Source organism: Nuphar pumila, chromosome 2 (genome assembly GCF_984573655.1).
Source record: "Nuphar pumila chromosome 2, dmNupPumi1.hap1.1, whole genome shotgun sequence".
Taxonomy (NCBI): domain Eukaryota; kingdom Viridiplantae; phylum Streptophyta; class Magnoliopsida; order Nymphaeales; family Nymphaeaceae; genus Nuphar; species Nuphar pumila.
In genome coordinates, this window is record NC_143250.1 from 109,998,202 (window position 1) to 110,014,877 (window position 16,676).

General features: G+C 41.8%; 3 protein-coding genes across 3 annotated transcripts; all 3 read left to right on the top strand.

Annotated features, from left to right (window-relative positions):
- Nucleotides 1–5,732: 5,732 nt before the first annotated feature.
- LOC149846702 (protein PHOSPHATE-INDUCED 1-like) lies at nucleotides 5,733–6,910 on the top strand. The gene has a single exon (XM_089996508.1). It carries the CDS (start codon nucleotides 5,822–5,824, stop codon nucleotides 6,746–6,748), a length of 927 nt encoding a protein of 308 aa, XP_089852634.1. The 5' UTR covers nucleotides 5,733–5,821; the 3' UTR covers nucleotides 6,749–6,910.
- Nucleotides 6,911–9,021: 2,111 nt separating this feature from the next.
- LOC149846703 (protein PHOSPHATE-INDUCED 1-like) lies at nucleotides 9,022–10,192 on the top strand. The gene has a single exon (XM_089996509.1). It carries the CDS (start codon nucleotides 9,117–9,119, stop codon nucleotides 10,035–10,037), a length of 921 nt encoding a protein of 306 aa, XP_089852635.1. The 5' UTR covers nucleotides 9,022–9,116; the 3' UTR covers nucleotides 10,038–10,192.
- Nucleotides 10,193–14,382: 4,190 nt separating this feature from the next.
- Nucleotides 14,383–15,619, top strand: LOC149846704 (protein PHOSPHATE-INDUCED 1-like). Its single transcript, XM_089996510.1, has one exon. The coding sequence runs from the start codon at nucleotides 14,494–14,496 to the stop codon at nucleotides 15,415–15,417; it is 924 nt and encodes a 307-aa protein (XP_089852636.1). The 5' UTR covers nucleotides 14,383–14,493; the 3' UTR covers nucleotides 15,418–15,619.
- The last annotated feature ends 1,057 nt before the right edge of the window (nucleotides 15,620–16,676 follow it).

Consider the following 16,676-nt stretch of genomic DNA (forward strand, 5'->3'; position numbering starts at 1 on the left):
TTGACCCAGATAAGTTTTGCCCTTGCTCCTGCATCACTAACCAAAGCTACACATTCTTACTACTCGACCCCACTCTAAGCAATGTCAATTTGCTACATATTCTCACTGTAAACATCATCAGCATTAATCTGATCACTCTCTTTTATGATTACTTTGACCCAAAAAGGAAATGGTAAAATCCCAATAAAACTCAAACTTGCTCGCCAAGATGTCTTTTAAATATAAGTTTTGCATTCTGTTTCAAATAACTTTTTTTATACCGAATTACACAAAATTTGAACATAATCTTGTATTAATTGCTACCAATTATACCTGAACAGTTATAAACCTAACTCATTTGGTACATAAACCCATAAAGGCCCAAACCCATTCATACCCAAAATCAAACCTGAACACATTTTTTATCAATTTGGATCTAGATCTAAGTTGTATACCAGATTAAAGAAGGGATCTGATTAAAAGCCAGCCCCTATCTACCCCGCCCTACTTATACCCAAACCTGATGACCCATGGTTTACAATTTTTGTCAAACCCAAAACTGAATAATATTGAGTCTGGTTCGGGTTTATTTATCAGAACCGTTTAAAAAACAGGTCTGATGAAACCTGACCCAAAAGCTGAGTTGTGCCCCTAATTTTCAAGGCCAAAACTGTAATGGTATTGCAATTTGCAGGAGGCAACCCTTCAATATTCATTATAGAATAGTAACATATTGGTTCGGAATCACTGGTTCTAGTTGTCTCATCAACGTTCATAATTTATGAAAGATGGGCTGGGCTGGTACAAAAGGGTTAAAAGAAAAACGTGACCATTTCTTCCAGGCGGGACACCCGGCAGATTTTTCCTTGTCTGCTCTTTTTTTCTGAGTTGTTCCTTCAACTATGAATCCATTATAACTCAATTGATGAGGTTCCTTCTCCCTGTTCTCGAGTAGGCTATGGTATCAGTTGTCACAGGCTTACTTGAAAGCGCCTTGCACTACCCGATGATTCCCTGCCAAGTCAACCTTTCGAGACAAGGAAACAACACAACACAATCACACAGAGTGTGCACAATCACAAAGAGAGATTGAGAGAGAAAACAACACTTCTTTATAAGCTTCAAAGTTTTAGAGAGATAGAGAGGGGAGAGGGGCCCATTACTATCTTAGTACATTGGAGATCTTAGGCCAAAGGCCATTTATATACACTACAAAGAATCAAAGAAGTATTTATATCAAAAAAATAAAGATGACAATATGACGGGTGGGAACAACCACAGAGGTGTCCTGCCTGAAAGAAATGGTTAGCCCAATAAAGACACAGGTGACCAAGGTTGAGATAATAATAATGAAATTATCAAGGGACATCTGTGTATGTGGCAATGCTGTTGAAAGGGCATAAGATAAATTTGAAAAATTAGACGGTGATGTAAGAGTTGAGACCGAAGTGTTGAAAACCCAATCCAAGAATTAACAGATCGGTTGAGCAATCAAGAGACCAAAATATAAGAACTCCAGAAAAGACACAGAGTTTTAGAAAGGCTATTGGGAAACGAAATTGGCGGTGTGGCCAATGTCAAAAATGTGGAAAACAATATACATGGTGGAAACGCGATGATAATTCATCGTGAACAGCCAAAGTTAAAGCTGGTCGAGACAACAAAGTTCAAAGGTGAAAGCGACGCTATGATTGTGGAAAACTGGTTATGGAATATGAAACAATTATTCAATCAGGTTGAAATCGATGTCGATGCTAATCGAATCCGTATTGCGACTGGGTACCTGATCAAGGGTGTCGATGTATGGTGGAGAACACAGTATCGAAGCGTAGAACACAGAAGAATAATGATCAAGTCATGGGATGACTTCAAGAAGGAAATGAGAGGGTATCTTCTTTTGCACAATGCCGAGGACCTTGCTCACGACAAGCTTATGGCCCTAAGGCACATAGGGAGCATTCAAGAATATGTAGTTGCATTTTTATCAGAAATGCTCGAAATAGAGGATATGTCAGAGATGGATCGTATCTACTTTTTCAAAAGATGACTAAGGTTTTAGGCTTAACAAGAATTGACTCGGATGAAACTGATGCACGTCGTTAGGGCGATAGCTGAATAAATAGTAGAATATTCTAATAGTGGGGGGAACTCAAGCAAGGCTGTTCCGCACGGACGATTGTGGTAATGTTGCAGGTGATCAAGGAGGAAACCAATATCGACCACCTCCGCGTGACTAGAGAAATCAAAACCAAGCACAAACTGATGAACTTATGAGAAATAGACCAGTACCTCCGAACCTTCGGTGTTGGTGTTGTTGCGGAAATCATTTTTCTCGAGATTGCTCCACTCAAAATCAGGGTAATGCAAGAAAAAGAGCAATCAACGCTATCGAGTTAGAAGAAATATCCACAGAAAAGAAAATCAAAATGGGAGCCTTGTAGAGGGTGAACGCGCTAAGGGAGTCCACCTCTGCACCACTCGTAGTTAAAAAAGAATTAATGTACTTGGCGGTGACGATAAATGGGAGAGCTACCAATGTGATGCTCGATACAGGGGCCATGCATAACTTCGTTGCTCAAGAGCAAGCTAAAAGACTAGGCTTGCAATAGGATCAAAAAGTCAATCACATGAAAGTAGTGAACTCAGTTGTGCAACCCATCTTGGGATTATCTAGAAATGTGCAAGTTGTGGTTGGGCAGTGGATATGAAGAACTTATTTCTCGATTGCTCCATTGGATGATTTTAAAGTAATTTTGGGTATGGAGTTTCATCGGGCAAGTAAGGTTGTGCCTATGCCCCACATAGAATATATTTTTTAATAGGATTATAAAAAAATGCATGTAAAATGTATATAAAATATATATTTTATTACTTAACGAGCTTATATGAATCGAGCCAAGCCAAGTAACTATTGTTCATATTCAGCTTGCTGAGCCTATTTTACGAGTTCGAACCAGCTCTTTACGAGTTGCTCAACTCGGCTTGTTTCTCAGCCCTAGTTGGAATCAAGAAGACCGTGGAGATAAAAGTCTAATGGTCGCGGCAAGAATTTATAACCAGTGTTGTGAGAGGCGTACGCCTCAGTACCTGAAGCGTACTCCTCAGAAGCGAAGCGCACGCTCAAGGTACTGAGGCGTTGTACCGAGGCGTTTGAGTCTTGAAGCGTACGCTTCACATGGGTGAAGCGCACGCCTCTCATCGAGGCGCGCTTTGCCTCTAAGGTTTACGCATCATGTAAAGCAAAAAAAACCCGATTCGCGCCCAGCCCGCCGATCCCGGCTACTTTCAGCACGCCGGTTAGCGCCCCCCCCCCCCCCCCCCCCCCCCCCCCCCCTCGATGATCGCCTTCCTCTTCCTCGCCTGGCGACACCTTCCTCTCGATTTTCTCTGGCAGCATTTCTTCAAGGTATCCCATTGTTCTCCCCTTATGGATGGTTCTTTTGTTCGGGCCTCTGGTATGAAGGGTCTAGGGCACAGAGTGCAGGTGAGGAGAGGTTCTCCATTTACGTGCACTTGAGGCCCGGATTCGTCATCGACCACATGACGACCATGTGCTCCTATTGCTACGGGCGCCATTTGAGTCATAACATTAAGGTTTGAGCTTCTTCTTTTTTCTCCCTTCCTTGATTGATCGGCGGTAGATGAATTGGTTCTATTGTTGCTTTCGATGGTTTGAGTTTGTGATTATTTGGGTGGGGATGTAGGTAGCTTGGGGAGAGGCGAGCATGATCGATGCAGAGCGTATGTTGCTCGCTGAAGCTCTTTAGGATCAAACGAATCAACGATTTGTTCTTGTTTCTGACAGGTTCTGTCATGTCTTCCATGAGTTTCTTACCAATTGCATCCGTAATTTTATCATCTTAGCCAAAATTTCTCATGTTTTCCTTATTTATGTTGAATTATTGTATACAATATTTGGGCTTGTTGTCATTCGTTGTTTTTTGTTGATTGGTTTAATAGTTGAAATTGTTCTATTGCGACGATTCAGGAAATGAGTGTTCATTTTCTTTGATAGCAGAAAAAAATCATGGAGTTTTTCTATTTGCATGATCGTATAAATTGCCTTTTCTTGTTGGTGTCATTGCAGTTGTGTCTTTCTAGCTTCTGCATTGCAAATTTCGTACTAAACTTTCTAGGATCGACTGATTCTGTGTTGTGTGGTGATATCAATTATCGGGTTCAGAACTAATGATGGCAATCTTTAGTGCAATTGTGTTCCTTTGTACAACTTGTTGATGTACTAATAAGATGAAATAGCATAACATGGAAGAAATTCATGAGCTAGCTGATTTATGTATTACACCTGTTCTTATAGCCAACAATCATGTGAGTTCAATTTAATTTTCCAGCTATTTTCTTTACACTTTGTAATGGTACTGTGATCGTGAAATTGGTGTGACCTTTTTTATTGACAGCAAACCATATTTTAAGAATTTTGCCATAACCTTTGTTGTTTGAATGGTTTTAACTGTATTTTGAAATTATACACCTTGTTGCATTGACAATTTGCTTCAGAACCATGCAGTATCATCATGGATCTGTTGTAGTATTGGATGGGTGTCTGCAAGTATCACTTATTGTGAATGCCATCTTTCTGTTATAGAACGCTTTTTTCCTTGTATATCGTTTTTCTTTTCTCCTCACATGCTCTGCTTGTGCTTATAATCATCTTTCTTGAGGTTTGGATGAGTTATCTAGATACAGCCTTAACAGTTCATGTCCTATAATAGAAGGCCACCCTGCATGTTGGCGTAATGTTTCTTATCATCTCAATGTTTTCATTGAACCATCAGACAGAAAATAGATAATTCAAACTGATTCTATGTTGGGATTCTGATCAGGGCACTCCATCAGAGCCATAAGTAATCTGGATGATGAGAAACCCCAGAAAGGACAACCAATTACTCATGAATAGAGTGGTGCGTAGAAATGAGAGTCTGATTAATATGTTAGTGTTGAAAGTCGATAAGATTGAAAAAACTGGACTTAACAAAAAAATATTGCCAACTTAATCTTCTTGCCAAATGACCCTATAGATCGTCAATCGAGTTCACAGAGCTATTAACGCCACGCACACCAAGTGTTTGATGGTATGTGTGAGAGGACAGTGGTCTTGAAGCTTATTTTATTATTTTGATCATGAAGCTTACGCTCCAACGCCTCGAGGCTTACGCCTCGCTTCATAACATGCTTAATGCCTCGCTTCCCCTCATTGCATTTAACAACCTTGTTTATAAATCAAAAACTCATGAGTCATAACCCTGTCAACTCTTTGTCTTTCCACTCTCATGCTTAATCCGATCTGGTATTGAACTTTGCTGCGGCATATTTACAGATTTACATGCACAGTACGAAAACAACTTGATGCAGGTCAAAACACGACCCTACTTTGGCGCAAAGCTAACCCACTAGATCTGGTCCAAATTGAGAAGGCCCTTAACCTCTCTAGGAAGGTGCCTGGAAAGATGGTGATACAATAGAAAGGCAGGCCGGGCGCTATCTAGCCGGGCGCTATCTACGCGCCTCGTTAGTTGCTCCCAACCATTGCCCATGGGACACGCGCGCTAGCCAGCAATAAAACTAATGATGGCAGCTGCCAAGGAATACAGAATAGACAGAAAAAGGAACAGTTGGTGCCAAGTGGCCTCTGATCCGTCTTTCGTTGCAGGCAGGAAGGTGACGCGAAGAAGCGACCCCACTGACTCTCACTTCTCCCCTTTCTCTATATAAGTCCCTCCCCTGATCTTCACAACCAACAAAGCAAACCAAAGCAAATATCAATCTTCTCTCAATTTCTGCCCTGTTCTTCATAAGATTCTTGCAAAGGTTTAAAGAGGAGGGGATGAGAATGGGTTCTTTTATAAAGCTTGCTCTCTTTCTCAGTTTAGTTGATGTGTGTCTCGGAGGGAGGAGACTCACTGCTCTTGTGCAGCAACCCCCTCTTGTGCTCACCTACCACAAGGGTGCTCTGCTCCAAGGCAACCTCCCCATCAACATTGTTTGGTATGGCCAATTCACAGCCGTTCAGAGGTCTGTTGTGGGTGATTTCATTACCTCTCTCAACCAACAGGGTCAAGAGAAAAGCCCATCTGTGTCATCATGGTGGAAGCTCACAGAGCGGTACTTGGCCAAGGTAGGCAGGCCTGGTACAACCAAAGTGGTGCTCGGGAAGCAGGTGTTGGATGAGAAGTGCTCGTTGGGGAAGTCACTCAAGAGGACCCAAATCAGGGACCTGGCTGCCAAGGCTGCCACCCCCAATGGCATCACTCTTGTCCTCACATCCAAGGATGTTACAGTGGAAGGATTTTGCATGAGCAGCTGCGGCCTCCATGACTCTGCTGCACTGGCTAAAAGTCTGAAGGAGAAATTTGCCTACATTTGGGTAGGCAACTCTGAGACCCAATGCCCAGGGCAGTGTGCCTGGCCATTCCACCAGCCTCTTTATGGGCCTCAGACCCCACCACTGGTGGCACCAAATGGTGATGTGGGTGTGGATGGAATGGTCATAAACATTGCAAGCCTGTTGGCTGGCACAGTGACCAACCCCTTTGGGAAAGGCTACTTTCAGGGACCAGCCACTGCTCCTATGGAGGCAGCATCAGCCTGTCCAGGGATATATGGTAAGAATGCATACCCAGGATATGCAGGGGAGTTGCTGGTGGATTCAAGCAGTGGTGCGAGCTACAACGCAAATGGGATCAATGGGCGTCGGTTTCTGTTGCCAGCGTTGTGGGATCCTAAGACCTCCACTTGTTCGACGATTGTGTAGAGAGGCCAAAGAGTTCAGGGAGACGATGATGCGAAGCAAGCGATAGTTTTGTACACAGCCTATAGACCTATATTCATTTGTTCATTCTTTTATCCTTTGTATACCCAGCTGCATTATATGAATTGATACTATAAATGGAGATAGACTATGCATTACCTAAACATTATGTGAACCTCTCATGGTTCTGTTTTTTAAATCTTTCTAAGCTAATCAAAAGCTTTTTCACAAATATAATCCGAATTATAAAGACTAAAAGAACCAACTTGACTGTAATCAGTTCGATAATGGTTCAATTTTGGCCTTTTAATCAGCACTGAGAACAACCGAGAGAAAGAACGTGATACCATTGCTCTCCAAGCATAGCTTACTCAGGGTCGTGACCAAGTAAATTTCATCGTGTGAGAATAATGTCTTTAGCCATGTTGCAGTAAGGGAAAATCATCAGCCAGGGATTTCAATCTGGGAGGAGGATCAAAGTTTGGTCTTGATACCTCTAGGCGTTTCAATATATATATATATATATATATATATATATATATATATATATATATATATATATATATTGTTTCAGTCTTCGTCCCCAGTTTGTTTATGAGATAATAATGAAATAAACTGTTTTGTTTGCTGGAATATGTCTTTAGTCTTTTTTGAGCCGACACCTCCACTATAAAAAGAGGCTATGCGCACCCAACACTTATTTTGAATTTAAAATATCGAGTCATCATGGTCATCTCTGGATAATACTTTTTTTATTTTGAAACTGTCGATAAACAAGGCCCTTGAAATTCAGGAAATTACAGTAACATGATCAAACGCTACTGTATTTAAAGTGCAGAGGTGAAGAAGAGGTTGGATTTCATTGGGTCTTGATACTCATATTAAACATGGTGGGATGCATTTGATATTTTTTCTTTGCTTTTAGTATATAGGTCCATTTGATTGAATGAAAAAAGTTGTAAGTATATAATTGTATCAAGTGAAGTTGTCTTTCTATTTCATACTCAACAAACCACATAAGCATGTCACGAAAAAAAGTGCAATTTTAGATTACTTTTCCCAATAAAACATCAAAAGAGTGGTTTGAAAAATTGACTCGAGACAAAACTCTGATAAGAATTTCTCCTAAGAAAAACTTCGGAGGCGTAGCCTTTACGACTTGCAGCTTGCCTCCAAAATTTAGAAAAATAAGGTGCTGAACTGAAACAATCTATGTACCCATTCCAATGGTGCAATTAATCTAATTAATTTAAGCTTTTCCCCACACCCAAATCGTTTATACCACCACTAAATGCATTCAACTTTTATATAATTTACAGAACCAATCTGCCCAAATGGAGTACCAGTTCACCGTTTCATTTTCATTTTCATTTTCCTTTCTTTTCTGCTATTTCTCCTTGTCAGTGAATCTGTAAAGGGGACAACCCTGCAACAAACTATGTGTAAGAACAGAAGCTACAAACAGTGGACATTCGCACAATTAATACAAGGATTATGCCATGCCTCTTCATGATTTACTGAAACAAAAGCCGGATATCCATAAGACTACCTATTCTCAGCCCAAAGCTTCCTTCCTCTGTGGCTGAGATGGTTTATTATGATGTTTCCCCTCTGAATTTTGAGAAATTAAAAAACCCCACTTTGTTAATACATTAAAAACCACGGAATCTAGCCAAGAATAGTAAAACCAACCAAACCAATCATATAGAAATCATTGATTACGGTACTATGTAACACGTCCATAAAAATGTATAACTAGCCTGGCCAGTCTAGTCCCACTTGATCTTTAGATACAGGAAGATCAATCAATTTCTATTTTTCATTCAACACAAGACCATGTAGTTCAAGCTAAATCACAATTAACGAATATTAGTGAAGGATATGCTTAGGTGGCGCGTTGGTAATAGGTATACCACAAAGTTATGCAAAGTTGTAGAGGTGGGTCCCATCTACGCGGATCTATTGTTGAGCTTGGGTAACAAGGGTTGGTCCCATCTACGCGGATTTCTTGTTGAGCTTTAATTCCTATGGTACGTGGGACCACGCGTTGACAGCAACAGAATAAACGCGGCAGCCTCTGACCTGCAACCTCACTTGGGATGAAGGCAACCCCGTGCGGTGGGGGTATGCAAATCTCAGCGCCAGACTGCCATGTTGTGTTCTTTACTGTAACGCGTCTACTACCAAGTGAATCATGTGAAGCACGTCATCAATGAGAGGCTGAATCAATCACTCCCCCGATCACACCCTTCTATTTAAGGGTCTTTTGGCACAGAATCCCTTCTCATCTCCACTCTCAAGTTTCACAGGTCTGTCAACAACTAACCTCTCCCTCTCTCTCTCTCTCTCTCTCTCTGAAGAAAGAGAATAAATGACTTTGTTTGTCAAGATTGCTCTTTTGCTTTGTTTAGTTGATGTGTGTCTCGGAGGGAGGAGGCTCACTGCTCTTGTGCAGCAACCCCTTCTTGTGCTCACCTACCACAAGGGTGCTCTGCTCCAAGGCAACCTCCCCATCAACATTGTTTGGTATGGCCAATTCACAGCCGTTCAGAGGTCCGTTGTGGGTGATTTCATTACCTCTCTCAACCAACAGGGTCAAGAGAAAAGCCCATCTGTGTCATCATGGTGGAAGCTCACAGAGCGGTACTTGGCCAAGGTAGGCAGGCCTGGTACAACCAAAGTGGTGCTCGGGAAGCAGGTGTTGGATGAGAAGTGCTCGTTGGGGAAGTCACTCAAGAGGACCCAAATCAGGGACCTGGCTGCCAAGGCTGCCACCCCCAATGGCATCACTCTTGTCCTCACATCCAAGGATGTTACAGTGGAAGGATTTTGCATGAGCAGCTGCGGCCTCCATGACTCTGCTGCACTGGCTAAAGGTCTGAAGGAGAAATTTGCCTACATTTGGGTAGGCAACTCTGAGACCCAATGCCCAGGGCAGTGTGCCTGGCCATTCCACCAGCCTCTTTATGGGCCTCAGATCCCACCACTGGTGGCACCAAATGGTGATGTGGGTGTTGATGGAATGGTCATAAACATTGCTAGCCTGTTGGCTGGTACAGTGACCAACCCCTTTGGGAATGGCTATTTTCTGGGACCATCTGCTGCTCCTTTGGAGGCTGCATCAGCCTGCCCAGGAATATTTGGAAAGAATGCATACCCTGGGTATGCAGGGGAGTTGCTGGTTGATACAAGCAGTGGTGCAAGCTACAATGCAAACGGCATCAATGGGCGCCAGTATCTACTGCCTGCTATGTGGGATCCTAAGACTTCTAGTTGTGCAGCTCTTGTTTAGAGATTTAGAGAAGGCAGCCCTTAATTATGATAAGCACTGTATATAAGTTATGCAACCTATACTTTTTTGGCATTGTTTCAGATTCTGTAATCTGCAGTTGCAGATATTCTTAAATAATACTGATCACTAATAATAGATCATGAGATTCTTTCCATGCATTTGGCTATTCTAATGAAAACAGATATTCAGAGATCTTCATAATCGTGTGAAATTGATCCAAATCAAAGAGGGGATCATGAATCTGCCGTCTATAGTACGCTAAATGAAAATTAACTAAAATTCCGTGAAATATCCCGAAACAAAATAACTAAACTCTTCAAAAGTTCTCTCTATTCTTCTCTATTCACAGATGAATATTTCCGATAAATTTTAATTTTAAATGTAGAATATATTGATCCAATATTTAAATACAATCCAAAAGATCCAAATGATTATTCAAATACTAAAAATAGATAGTAAGGTTAAACGGATATTTTGACCTCGAGTGGCTTGTCGCCCCTGATCCGCATCCAAAATCTTTCCCGCTTTTTTTTTATTAAATTAGTTATATATATATATATATATATATATATATATATATATATATATATATATATATATATATATATGATGAATTGGATTCAATGCATGCGCGTGCACGCACATGTGTGAAGCAGTTGATTATTTCTTTGTTTCCAGAAATTTTACTACCTCACGGTAAGACAAATTATATTATTACCATGAAAACGTGTTTGAAATGAGCATCTATCATCCTATTCAAAGGCTAGAAAAATTCTAGTTCTGCATTCAAAAGACTGGGGACTCTGCATTGAATTAAGCACTATAATCATTAAGTAAAACAAGATGGGTTTTCATTCTGTTTCCTATTTGTGGGTGTCTTGAATTCTAGACCCGTTTTGATCAATGACCCAATCCGAAAATATTTTGGTGGCTGTATACTAGGAATTTTCAATGAGTGATTGTGGTGGTATTGGGCCATTAGGCCCGAGACTAAAGCCCACCACAAACCCCTTTGAGGTGCTGGTGTGAAAACCCTCGGCCTTGGTATGGACTTATCTAGTTTTGTAATCTTTGTTTATTTTTGTAACAGCTAGTGATTTATGCCCTCTTTTGATAGTAAGACATGAGTGTTTCAAGTATATTGCGGATTAGGGTTTTGAGAGCTCTCTATCTTGTCTTGTCTGTATTTCCTCAGATATTGTTAATAGATTTTTGCTTCTTCTTCGCTCGTGGACATAGGCTCGAGTGTTGAATCAAATAAATTGTGTCTTATCTTGCTCTTTTCTTATCTTTATGTTGTTGTGGACATAGGTTAGATGTCAGACTTGACCAAGTCTGTTTGTTAGTTTAGGTGACCCCTTTCCTAGGTCACTGGTTGAGTCCATATAGGTGAATTTCTTAGCCATTTATGATATAGTGACAAATCCAGTGTTGTGATTTTTGCAGCAGTGAAAAATCTAGCCATAAATTTAAAAAGAAAAAAATCAGTAAATTCTTAAATCACCAATTTCATTTGATATTGTTTTCTCCACAAAAAAGAAAAATTGTGAATGAAATTCAGAATTAACATCCTTATCCACTAGGGCAAGCTATTCCATTGCACTGATAATTATGAATCTTGCATTGCAATTATGTCAATGGTTTTTAGAGTTTTAACTATCCGCCTATTCATTACAAAACAAGCAGTTAGAGCTTGTCACGTGTAGGTAATGCAGATAGTCTATCTATGAAGGAGTCAAACTAATTTAATTCATTAAGTATGTAAAACGTGCAAGGCTCCCACTCTTCATCTAATCTATGTTAGAAAAAACTATGGATGGCAGTCGACCAGGGGAAAAAACGGGCCCCGCCCCTCCTTGCCCGGTATGAACGGGAGATGGAGGACATGAAACGGGGATGGAGGTTAAAATCAAAACCAGTGCGAAAATGGAAGCAGGAATGAACTTACGCTTTGCCCCCACCCCCATTCTCAATCCCGTTAGTAAAATGCTCTCTAGAGAAAACTCATGTTGAAAAATATCTTTCCCTTTGTGACGAGAGGAAAAAAATTCAAAGAATTCTTATATTTCAACAAAAAAGTTCAATAAATATGATACCCGTATGAGTGCACATGCAGAGAGAGAGAGAGAGAGAGATTAACTTGGCTAAAGGGCTAAGGAAACGGGAAGAGGGCCTGGGTACATATAGACCAAAGCCCAACCACCAGCCATGAATGCTAACATGCCTTGCAAAGAAGTGCCACGTTGTGAGGACAAATACAAAGATGGTGGGCAATGGGTCCAACATGACCCATTACCAACCAATATTAGGTCATTGGTCAAAACCGACATGTGTTCCCATGGTAGGACTTAAATACGCAGTTGGGATCAAAAGACTAGGCAGCTAAAACATTTGGATCATTTTGACCTTTGAGCTAGTCAAAGGTGGTAACTCCCTTGGGTCAAGGGTAACTGTAGTTGCCAGGACAACAACTTTAATTACGTCATAAAAAAAAACTAAATGTCGAAAGACGTCATACAAAAAAAATTAAATGTTGAAAATTACTATTGTATCTTTATACATATTATAAAATCATATATATATATATATATATATATATATATTTCTAACCCTAACTTAAAATTCTGTCTAATCTCTAATCTCTTATTCCCTTCTCATTTTTCTAACAAGTCGCACGAGCTCTCATTTCTCTCCTCCCCTTCCTCTTTTTTTAACTGCCAAAGGTGATAATGGCATAATTCAGCAACCGCAAAAGGATAAAAAAAATGGGAGCCCAACCCACCTCACCCCGTTTGGACCGTGGATGGAAGACATGAAACAGAAAATAAACTCGGGATGGAGGTTAAAATAAAAAACTGTGAAGGGATAGAGGGCAAAATTTTTAGATGGGGCTGAGGTGGAGACCTTGTCCCCCTGCCCCCACCCTATCCACTGCCATCCCTACCTCACATGTGTTTGGTAACTGGGAACACTGTTTTGGGAGATGAAAATGGTGTTGGGTTGGAGACTTACCATTTTCAACAGCACCTTACAAAAGGGTGTTGTTGGCAAACTTGGGTAAGGAGCAGGTATGAGTTTAGATGTGGGAGGCTCTACTGAGGCACTAGGAACTGACCAAGAATCAAGCCCTTCCTCTATTTTGCATAGATAATTGAACATAGGACTACGTACCCTCACCAACGGGGCATGCCCCTGTCTAGTAGGAGAAGCTAGTGCACCTTGTATTAGGTGAGACGCTGCAAGCTAAAGTCCCAATGGTATCATTATTTAACTGGTAGGGGCCTGCCCATAGTGACAAGTTAAAAACGGAAAATATCATCTTTTAAAAACTCATGAGAATTTGAAATTTTTTCATAAATCTCACATTTTTTTGACAAAATCTCGGCAATAAAAAAATAAATTTAAAAATCTTAATTGGAATCCACATTAAGGTTATGACCTGGCAGGCAATGTGATACACAAATCTTAATTGGAATTATTTATCAGGGTCTGCTGCCGGATCCAACCCGCCATGTATTCACAGAGTAACAATATGAACATAACCAACCTTTGACGGATCAATGACTGACTTCATTAGCAGCAATTCTTTTGCCACTTTGCGTGTTTGGATTCCTAGAATCCGATGGAATTCGAATCCGTTTTTCATCACAATGGTCCATGAGAAACAGAAAGAAAAGGTTATTTTGATTCACCTAAAATTCATTTCCACTTCACCACCGCTTGGTCAGCGGGGTGGTTGTGACGGTGTTGAGATGAATGCACCAAATCAAACCTCCATCCACTGGTGCATCTGTACCTAGGGTTTTATTCGCTTCCAAGAAGGTTCTTTGTCATAATAATAATAATTCATTTCCACTTCAACTCAACCGACCCAAAAACAGGTTCCATGAAGTGAGTCCAAATCTACCGACACAGGCCACTACACCGAACCTCAGTGGATCCTTGGCAGCACCAACCAGGCCCCGAACCCATCTTCACCTACAAAGGGTCTCATTCCCACCGATAGCTGGGACCCATTGATGCTACATGATGCTTGTGCAATTCGAAAAGGCAAAGCAAAGTCCGGCATATTTGACTAGGCACTAAGCCCACCACGAATTTGGTTGGCCCTCTGTTTTGGACCACTCAAATAGGTAAACGTCATCTCTAGAAACTTCAACAAAAGAAAAAGCCAAATAGAAAACGCCAATGACAGCTGGGCCCTAAATACTCTCATCATTGTTAGCAACCAAGTAGGAGAGAAGGTGATCAGAAATTGGGTTGTGAAACTCCTCTAGTCAAACCTCTCATACTCTTTTCACTCCCTATTTAAGCACCTGATCTCCACACCCTGCAAAGCAAAGCTAACAAGCTTCCCTTTGGTTTCTCTCAAGCCCAATTTGTTGTTGCAGTCTTCAAAGTTAGAGAGAAGTATTCCTGATTCAAGAAAGCTAGCATAAGATCTAGCATACAAAGGATGGGAGTGACTTCTCTTGTGAAGTTTCTTCTCTTCTTGAGTTTGGTTCATGCTTGTCTTGGACGGAGGAGGCTCACTGCTTTAGTGCAGCCAACCCCTCTTGTGCTCACTTACCACAAGGGTGCCTTGCTACAAGGCAACCTCCCCCTCAGTATTGTTTGGTACGGGCAGTTCACAGCTGCTCAGAGGTCCATTGTGAGTGACTTCCTCAGCTCTCTCAACCAACAGAAGGAGATGAGCCCTTCTGTGTCATCATGGTGGAAGCTCATAGAAGGGTACATGGTCAAGGCAGGCAAACCAGGTATCGCTACAGTGGTGCTAGGAAAGCAGGTCTTGGATGACAAGTACTCGTTAGGAAAGTCACTCAAGAGGGCACAAATAGGTGAGCTAGCTGCCAAGGCTGCCACCCCTAATGGCATCACTTTTGTCCTCACATCCAAGGATGTTGCAGTGGAGGGATTCTGCATGAGCAGCTGTGGCCTCCATGACTCTGCTCCTCTACCTAATGCTTTGAAGCAGAGGTTTGCTTACGTTTGGGTAGGTAACTCTGAAACCCAATGCCCAGGACAGTGTGCTTGGCCATTCCATCAGCCCCTCTATGGGCCTCAAGCCCCACCTTTGGTGGCATCAAATGGTGATGTGGGTGTGGATGGAATGGTCATAAACATTGCTAGTATGTTGGCTGGTACTGTTACCAACCCCTACAAGAATGGTTTCTTCCAAGGCCCAGCTACTGCTCCTCTAGAAGCTGCATCTGCTTGTCCAGGAATATATGGTAAGAATGCATATCCAGGGTATGCAGGGGACTTATTGGTGGATCCAAGCAGTGGTGCGAGCTACAACGCGAACGGAATCAATGGGCGTCGGTATCTACTGCCCGCACTGTGGAACCCAGGTACCTCTGGTTGTTTTACCCTTGTGTAGAGATTAAGGGAGAAGAAGATTGGAAAGAAGATGGTGGTGTTTTCTACAAACGTTTGTTACATATAAAACGTGTAATCTGTTTTACAGTTTGGTTTCATTTTTTGTGCTCTGTTGTATGATTTAATTGGTGAAGTTTTTCAATAAGAGTGACTAATGTACTCCAGATTGATTCTTAATACAATAAGCATAATAAACTGTCAAATGTTACAATGTTGCTGTGATAAACTATGTTGATGGATTGTGGCTTTGTGGGAAAGACTAGTTGAAGGGGAAACAAGTTGCTGGACTCTGACCTAAGTTGATCAAATGGTACAAGCTAAGGGGAGAATGCCTCCGGTACCTATTAGGCAACTTGATGTGTTTATGGTCACAGCATGATGATGCGCTGTAAATTTGTTTCGAGCGCAGTGAGAAATCGTATATGTACAAAGACACAGCATGGCCTAATGAGTGGTCACCTTCCTTCTCGCTCTGTAGGTCTCCACATTGGAGATAGGTTCAAGAACTTGTCCATGCACAATTAGATGACTTGGGCCATGGTTTGACGTGTCCTTGAAAATATCACTCCTTTCTATGTTAAAAAATGTGACACACAAATATCAAGAACCTGAGGACGGTGCCTCCTATTTTTTTCAGGCTTATGGAGATTGTTGAGTGTGGAGCCTGTTTTCTGTTGGAATATAAATTCTTGATTTTTGTGGATCCAACTTTACGGTAAGTTGGTGGGGGTTGAGGGGTAGGCCTTCTTACTCATAAGGTGTGGTTTGGGGCAGTGGCGGAGCCAGAAGTTTTTCGTTGGGTGGGCAGACTTCGGGTGGTGATGATCGACCTCTATCGGTGGTGCAATGACTCGAAGCCTCCGTGGTGGTGAAGATCATAGATCGAGATTCGGTAGTTGAGCCACCTCATTCTCGGTGGTGATCCAGCAGCAAGCCGAAGGTCTTCCAACTGAGGTGCCTCCTCAGCTCCCTCTCGGAGGAGACGGTCCTCGCCACAGCATGAGGCGGAGCAACTCCCTCGGCTGGCTCCATCCCATGTCCGCCGTCTCCTGCGTCTGGGTGCCATAGGGTACTCTGCATTGCAGGGAGGCTTGATCTCCACTCCTGCACCACCCTGCTCTGATCTTCTTCGACAAGCATTCGCAAGGAAAGAATGCAACCACCAAATCGTGCGGAATGAAGAAGAAGACCCGAGTCGTATCATATTTTGACTCGGTTTCTAATTCTGGGGTGGGCGACCGCCCACCCCTGGCTCCGCCA

Excerpts from the sequence above, each read along its gene's own strand:
- LOC149846702 (XM_089996508.1), top strand. The coding sequence starts at position 5,822 with ATGAGAATGGGTTCTTTTATAAAGCTTGCTCTCTTTCTCAGTTTAGTT.
- LOC149846703 (XM_089996509.1), top strand. The coding sequence starts at position 9,117 with ATGACTTTGTTTGTCAAGATTGCTCTTTTGCTTTGTTTAGTTGATGTG.
- LOC149846704 (XM_089996510.1), top strand. The coding sequence starts at position 14,494 with ATGGGAGTGACTTCTCTTGTGAAGTTTCTTCTCTTCTTGAGTTTGGTT.